Below are 8,514 nucleotides of genomic sequence, written 5' to 3' on the forward strand. Positions count from 1 at the left end.
ACATGCACAGAGAAAGTATTCAACAAATATTTACTAATGATACACAGCCCAAACTTTAAACAAACTCATTAAAGTCTGAAATACACAGCACAGGTAAATAGGATACAAATTAAGCTTATTGGCCTAAAGAGCCCAACTATTAGAAACCGCACTTTTAGAAACTAAATTACAGAATACACTACTTATAAGGAACAGAACAGTTTATAACAATAGCATAGCAGAGGAAATTGGTCCTTTCCCCCATCACTGCCTGGCTCACACAAAGCATAGTCAACTTCCTGAGGCCCTAAGTGAAAGGAACACAGCCACAGCTCTGCTCTAAGGGCAGGGACTACTAGAACCATGATCGATGGAAGCCCAGCAAAAAGGAGTTAGCTGAGGCAGATGACAAAAACATTCAGCGGCAGGTGGCGGGTGGGGAAGGAGATGAGAAGTATCTGACCAACATATCCTTAGGTCTGCAAACTCTAATATCATTACCATTCCTACTTTCCACAATGGCTGTAAACCGAAATATATTTTCGGACTCTCCCTAGAGTAGAATCAATGCACAATCAACGTGTCTAGTTAGATGGATGATTAATGATAAGCCATGTTTTGAGATGGCTCTGTCACCCAGGATGCAGTGCAGCGGCATGAACATGGCTCACTACACCCTTACCTCTTGGACTCAAGTCATCCTCCTGCCTCGCCTCCCAAGTAGCTGAGACTACTGGCATGCATCAACACGTACAGCTAATTTTTGAATATTTTTTTGGTAGGAATGGGGTCTTGTTATGTTGCCCAGGCTGGTCTCAAACTCCTGGACACAAGTGATTCTCTTGACTCAGCCTCCCAAAGTACTGGAATTACAGGTATGAGCCACCTCACCTGTGCAGTAACGAGTTTTTTAAAGGGCAAATCACAATATAAATCAACTTGGTCCTGTTACCATCACCAGTGACATTGTTTTGTTCTGTTTTAAAAATGCAGTCGGGCACAGTGGCTCACACCTGTTAATCCCAACACTTTGGGAGGCTGAGACAGGCAGATTGCTTGAGTCCAGGAGTTCAAGACCACCCTGGGAAATATAGCAAAACCCTGTCTCTACAAGAAAGCCTGTAGTTCTAGCTACTCAGGGGTCTAAGGTGAGAGCATCACCTGAGCCCAGGGAGGTCAAGGCTGCACCGCCACTGCACTCCAGCCTGGGCAACAGAGCGAGACCGTGTATCAAAAAAAAAAAAAAAAGCAAGTAATACATGTTCATATGGAAAATAAAATACAAATAAGAAAGAAAAGTACATGGAAATCACAGGTCAAACTTACTTACAAGAGCAGAGTCTTTGGTCGTTTCAATAGGCATAAAAAATATTACCTGTTGATGAAGGATCTGCCTTTAATAGAGGATGTTGATCTGAGACACCGAGGCATCTGGTTCAACTGAGTATAATTATATGCCAAAGAAAACAGCAACGAGCAAATCACACACAAAGTCCAGGTGGAAAGCTAACTGGAGATCTCCAAACATATAACAAAAACCATCTATGCAGTGGGAGGAGAGTAAGGACTGAAAACTACCTATTTGGGTATTATGCTGATCACTGGGTGACAAAATTATCTGCATATCAAACCCCTGCAATATGGCACAATGCAATTTACCCATGTAACAAACCTGCATATGCACCCCTTGAACTTAAAATAAAAAAGTTGGAAAGAGAAAAATTAATAATAAAAAAAAATGGTCAGGTGCAGTGGCTCACACCTGTAATCCTAGCATTTTGGGAGGCCAAGGTGGGCAGATCACTTGAGTGCAGAAGTTCAAGACCAGCCTGGGCAAAATAGGGAAATTCCATCCTACAAAAAGCAGAAAAATTAGTCAGGCATGGTGGCATGCACTTGTAGTCCCAGCTACTCAGGAGGCTGAGATGGGAGGATAGATTGAGCCCAGGAGTTTGAGGATGCAGTGAGCCATGATTGTACTACTGTACTCCAGCCTAGGTGACAGTGCAAGACTCTGTCTCAAAAATAAAAACAAATGTTTAAAACCCATCTACAGGCTGGGTGTGGTGGCTCACACCTGTAATCCCAGCACTTTGGGAGGCTGAGGAGGGCAGATCACAAGGTCAGGAGTTCAACACCAGCCTGGCCAACCTAGTGAAACCCCTTCTGTACTAAAAATACAAAAAAAAAAAAATTAGCCAGGCATGGTGGCAGGTGCCTGTAATCCCAGCTACTCAGAAGGCTGAGGCAGGAGAATTGCTTGAACCCAGAATGTGGAGGTTGCAGCGAGTGGAGATGGCACCACTGCATGCCAGCCTGAGCGACAGTGTGAGACTCCATTTCAAAAAAAAAAAAAAATCTACAAAGATGTTCATTGTAGCACTGTTTGTAATGGTGAAAAGAAAAATATCCTGAATATCATCAATATAAAACTGTTTAAATTATGTATGCTTATATAACAGAATACTCTGCAGCCACTCAAAAGAATGGTATGGACCAGGGTGTCCAACCTTTTGGCTTCCCTGGGCCACACGGGAAGAAGAATAATTATCTTGGGCCATGCATAAAATACACTAACACTGGCCAGGCGCGGTGGCTCACGCCTGTAATCTCAGCACTTTGCAAGGCCGAGGCAGGTGGATCATGAGGTCAGGAGACTGAGACCATCCTGGCTAACATGGTGAATCCCCGTCTCTACTAAAAATACAAACAATTAGCTGGGCGTGGTGATGGGCGCCTGTAATCCCAGCTACTCAGGAGGCTGAGGCAGGAGAATCGCTTGAACCCAGGAGGCAGAGGTTGCGATGAGCTGAGATCACACCACTGCACTCCAGCCTGGGCAACAGAGCGAGACTCTGTCTCAAAAAATAAAATAAAATAAAATAAAAAATACACTAACACTAATGATAGCTGACAAATCTCATAATGTTTTAAGAAAGTTTACAAATTTGTGTTGGGTCACATTCAAAGCCATCTTGGACCACATGCAGCCCACGTGCCACAGGTTGGACAAGCTGGGTATAGACTCACGTGATCTGACAGGAAAATACATCATTGAGGTTAAAAAAAAAAAAAAAGCTGAAGAACGCTGTACACATTCAACTGCAGAACCTATATACTCATCTGTAATGAAAATTTCCAGAAGGATAGGTAAGAGACAGTAAACGGTAGTTAGCTCTGGGAAGTAAGAATACAGAATGGGGACAGGAGAACTTTTCCTTCTACTTCACACTCTAAACTGTTTCAACTTCTTATCTGCATATTTATCACCTTATAATAAAAACAAAATGAAAACAATGAATTAAAAAGTTAACAATAGTTGGGTGTGGTGTTATGTTCCTTGTAGTCCCAGTTACTTGTGATGCGGACAAGAGTCACTTGAGCCCAAGAGTTCAAATCCAGCCTAGGCAACATAGTGAGATCCCATCTTTAAAAAAAAAATTAAATTATAAAAAGTTAGCAATGGTATTGGCAGGTGGTGGGCCCATGAAAATTTTTCTTTTTTTGTACTTTTCTGCATTTTCTTTATTTTCTATAATTAGCAACGTATTACCATATACATTTTTTTTTGATACAGAGTCCTGCTTTGTCACCCAAAGCGTGCAGTGGTGTGATCTCGCCTCACTGTAACCTCTGCCTCCTGGGTTCAAGCAATTCTCACGCCTCAGCCTCCCAAGTAGCTAGGATTACAGGTGCGCACCAGCATACCTGGCTAATTTTTGTATTTTTAGTAGATACAGGGTTTCACCATGTTGGCCAGGCTGTTCTCAAACTCCTGGCCTCAAGTGATCCTCCCATCTCAGCCTTCCAAAGGGCTAGGATTACAGGTAAGAGCCACCACGCCTGGCCTGCATGTATTACTTTTGGGGGGAAAAACCCCATAAATTATCTAACTAAGCACTGTTATAAACACTGGGAATTACAAAGAAATACTATGGAAAGATCTGATTCTAAAAATGCTTTATAATTTGCTTGGAGAAACTTGGTCATGAATACCAAGACAATAAAAGTCAAACAAAACCCTTCATTTAGTTTATTGGAGTTGTTCATGTGGCACTGGTTCCTACGGAAGCCCAAAAAAAGTATCAGTGTTATAAGTAAAGCTGTGGCAAAACATGTTAGAGACTTATATTTCTTTATACTTAAGGAAATATTTAAAGAAAGACTAAGTGAATTATATAAAAGAGTGGTTTCTTAAAAATTCAAGTCTAGGCCAGTTGCAGTGGCCCACGCCTGTAATCCCAGCACTTTGGGAGGCCAAGGTGGGAAGATCACAAGGTCAGGCGTTTGAGGCCAGCCTGGCCAACATGGTGAAACCCCATCTCTACTAAAAATACAAAAAATTAGCCGGGCATGGTGGCAGGCGCCTGTAATCCCAGCTACCCCAGAAGCTGAGGCAGGAGAATTGCTTGAACCTGGGAGGCAGAGGTTGCAGTGAGCTGAGATCATACCACTGCACTCCAGCCTGGGCAACAGAGACTCCGTCTCAAAAAATTAAAAGAAGGCCGGGCGCGGTGGCTCACGCCTGTAATCCCAGCACTTTGGGAGGCCAAGGCGGGCGGATCACAAGGTCAGGAGATCGAGACCATGGTGAAACCCCGTCTCTACTAAAAATAGAAAAAATTAGCCGGGCGCAGTGGCGGGCGCCTGTAGTCCCAGCTACTCGGGAGGCTGAGGCAGGAGAATGGCGTGAACCCGGGAGGCGGAGCTTGCAGTGAGCCGAGATTGCGCCACTGCACTCCAGCCTGGGCGACAGAGCAAGACTCCGTCTCAAAAAAAAAAAAAAAAAAAAAAAAAATTAAAAAAAAAAAAAAAAGTTCAAGTCAAATCTCCCACTCAATGGTCAATATCCCCTTTAGAACATCCTTACCACTCATTCAATTTCTGTTTAGTGTCAAAAAATCTAACTAGCCCATTCCATTTGTTATGAACAACCCAACTGTTCTTATGTTAAGCTAAAATCCAATTTCCTGTCATTTTCAACCACTGATCCACACTTGTTCCAGTTCTGTCCTCTGGAATGACAAAAAAAAAGATATAACTTCTACAAGACAGTTTTTTAAAGTCTTCATGTACTATTATGATCCTCTTCCTCTTAAATCTTCTAGAACTAAATTTCCCATATTCTTCAAATGGTTCAGTTCCTATGTGTTTCATTATTGTAATCATTCCCCTCTTAAGATAATCTAGCTTCTCAATATGCCTCTTAGAAGGAAATACCACAGCTGAACACAAAATTCCAGATCTGATCTGACCAATGCTGTTACTTCCTTTGTCTGGGTCACCATAAGCACCACAATACAAGACCAGTTGCAGGCAGCATATGATTCATTTCCAAATTAGTGGCACTGTTCAGACCACAAGTGCTCTGAGGGTTTAAAGGAAAAAGAGATCACTGTGGACTGGGGACCTCAAGAAATTTTCAACAACAAAAAAGTAAACTGTTAGCTGGGAAAGGAAGAATACACTTTAGATAAGCAGAAAATACAGAACGAGTATTTCAGGGGCACAAGTGCAGAACAGAGCAGAGAGGAATAAACAGAGTTAGTGCTAGAGCAAAGTCTGCATATAGATAGGCAAGAATAGAAGGCCATTTTTTTTAAGGAGGGCTGGCGTCAGAGTATTGAGAGCCTTAAAACCTGCAGGCAATAAGGCATGATTAAAAGGTAAGACAAAAGAACTGACTTCTTGAATGAAATGCTTAGGAATGATTAAATCAATACCAGTTTGCCAATTTCTATATCAAGTTAACTACTTTTTGAACTCTGACTGCATAGGAAGTTTCTAATTGATTCTACTCCAAGATAAATTGAAATTGAGTTGTAATAAATATCACTACATAGGCTGCTTTCAGAATATAACATTCCTACTACCAAAATATAATGCAAGGAATGTCATTTTAGAAAGATGTATTTTGTGCTGGGTGCGGTGGCTTATGCCTCTAATCCCAGCACTTTAGGAGGCCGAGACAGGTGGATCACTTGAGATCAGGAGTTCAAGACCAGCCTAGCCAACATAGTGAAACCCTGTCTCTACAAAAAATACAAAAATTAGCTGGGCCTGGTGGTTCATGCCTGTAATCCCAGCTGCTTGGGAGGCTGAGGCATGAGAATCGCTTGAACCCAGGAGGCGGAGGTTGCAGTGAGCCGAGATCGCGCCCCTGCACTCCAGCCTGGGTGACAGAGTGAGACTCTGTCTCAAAAAAAGAAAAAGAAATGAAAAGAAAGATGTATTTCAATTCATTTCTGTAAGTTTTCCCAGAATGAATACCTTGCCATTCATTATGAATATCTGCATATAAGGTACCTGTTTGTTTCAGTAATTAAAATCTTCTGGATCTCTATTCAAAAAGACAATGACCTGCTGATCTCTGTTTATCCAGATTCAAAATAGAAGAAACTCCACTAATGTAACATTAAAAAGGAAAGAAGTTAGCTAAATAGCAGAATTTCTACACAATGAAACCTGTCTGCTATTAAAACAAATGAAAACACCAGTAGTAATTTAAATTCAGTCAAATAGGAATTTCTGATTTACAAGTGCTCCTGCCTAAAGGGTCTTTCATAAGGACTAGCTCTGTAATACAGCACGGCAGTAGAGAATTAAACTGTCAAAGAGACACAGCAAAGCCCAACCTCTCCCAAATCCTGCTACTCAGCAGCAGGGATCTAAAGGAATAAATACATTCCCAGCTGCTGAGAGAAATGTCTTACTAAAAGCAAAGCAAAATTCTCATTAATGAAAAATCAACCATGAAAAACTGTATGTCTCATAATCCCCGGAAACGGCCAAATCCATTTTGGGTTAATGCAGATTTAACAGAACAGTGGAAGAGAACAGAGCAAAGCAGTTCCATTTGCCAGCAGCTGGGGGAAACACCGTTACTGTAGAAATCACAAACAACAACAATGCTTCTAATCTGTAGAGCCAAAAGAAATATGAACTCTATCCAGTAAAAGGTATCAGGAAAAGGCTCTAGTGAAGGCTCTAGTTGATAAATGCTCGCATTTACAATCAAGACACATCAGATATGATAGGCTGTAACTTGAATTTCCCGAGATCAAATTAAATGGCTAATCCAAACCCTGTGTTTTTCTGATCAGATAATCTCTCTGAAGTCACAGTACTTGCATTCATTCAAAACCAGCATTAAGCTTCTACAACGTCAGACACTAGGAATACAAAAACTAATAAGAAACAGTCTCTACCCACATGGAGCTTAGTTTGCATACCATGCCTCATCTTAAACCCCAAAGCTCTTGCTTTAAGATATCTTCTTAGATGGGTCAAGTGTCCTCAGGGGAAAAGCAATAATGGCCCTTCACCTTGAGTTACTGTGAGGCAAGCTAAAATAAAAATAAAAATAAATCATACCTCTTATCCTCAAAAGCAGTCACCACATCCTCCCAAGTGGAACAGAATAATCATCTTAGCCTATACTACAGGTTAGTGTTCAGGGAAGTGGCAGGGCACAAGACAAGCAATAGAAGGGATGTGACAGCTGTACCACTAACGCATTCAAAGTGTGATAAAAAGAACCTGCTACTAAGCATACTGTAGTGTTACGGTGCAAGGAGGAGGAGGAAAAGAATGAGAGGCGGCCCACCATTCACAGGCACCAACCATCCGCGGTCTCCTAACTCGTCCACTCTCACTAGAGAACCTCAGTCACTGTTTAATAGGATCTGAGCCTGCCGGCCAACCACGTTGTCACATGGCTACCAGAATGGGGAAATAATCTTCCCTTGCAGGAACGTGGGGGAAAACAAGAAAGAGTGGAAACGACTCAAGCGTTTATAAGTGACTGTCAACATAATCGTCCCCCAAAGCACGGACGGGAGGTAAAGTTTGGGAGAGACGGTCACCGGACGCCCACTGGAAGGGTGCGGGGACCTCTACGCCGACACCCCGCCTCCCCGCGCCAGTCCGCGCACTCACCGCGCACGCAGAGCAGTGACATGGCCGAGGCGCGGGCAAGCCTCTACCGCGCCCCAGCCGCGCCGCGGCGCCGGACTGCTCCCTCTTTCCGCTCAGCAGGTGCCGCGACTGCTCCCGTTACCGGCTCTACGGGTCTGGCCGCTCCTCATGGTCCCGGTCGCAGGTAGCGTCCCGCCGCTGCCTCGGACCCGCCCCAAATCTCACCGTCTGAGCGACCTCCGGGTAGCGGTGAGTACCGACGGGCAGGCTGGGGACTGGGCGCGGCACCGCGACGCCATCGCTGGGAGGTAGGAGCGGCCGGGACTCCCTCCCGTCATTCCACCCGGGATCCGCGCGAGCGCCTGGGCAGAGCCAACCCGTGGCGCCCCGCCCCCCAGCCAATTAACTCACGCCCAGTCCACCGACCCCGCCCCCCCCCCCCCCCCGCACGTAGGAGGCGGGGTTCCCTTCCTCTTTTTGAGATCCTGAAGTCAGCTGCGCCCACTAATCAGGCTTACAGTAGGGGGCAAGGGGCTGACCCTCACCTGTGTGAGGCGGGAATGGAAGCCCTCTGTTCCTCCTGCATGGGCGGGGCTTCCACCCAAGAACAGATTCTTT

At 44.1% G+C, this 8,514-nt stretch overlaps 1 protein-coding gene across 2 annotated transcripts in view; it reads right to left on the minus strand.

Moving 5' to 3' along the window:
• The window catches only part of UNC13B (unc-13 homolog B), a 232,879-nt gene extending 224,617 nt beyond the window's left edge, over positions 1-8,262 (minus strand). Inside the window, exon 1 of one of the 2 annotated variants that reach the window (XM_025359917.1) lies at positions 7,918-8,262. In XM_025359917.1, coding sequence (XP_025215702.1) covers positions 7,918-7,939 — 22 coding nt within the window. In that variant the 5' untranslated portion in view covers positions 7,940-8,262. The remainder of the gene's footprint in view (positions 1-7,917) is intronic. The other variant, XM_025359918.1, reaches the window with a different exon arrangement.
• Positions 8,263-8,514: the final 252 nt, after the last annotated feature.

This window comes from Theropithecus gelada, chromosome 15 (assembly GCF_003255815.1).
Source record: "Theropithecus gelada isolate Dixy chromosome 15, Tgel_1.0, whole genome shotgun sequence".
Lineage (NCBI taxonomy): Eukaryota > Metazoa > Chordata > Mammalia > Primates > Cercopithecidae > Theropithecus > Theropithecus gelada.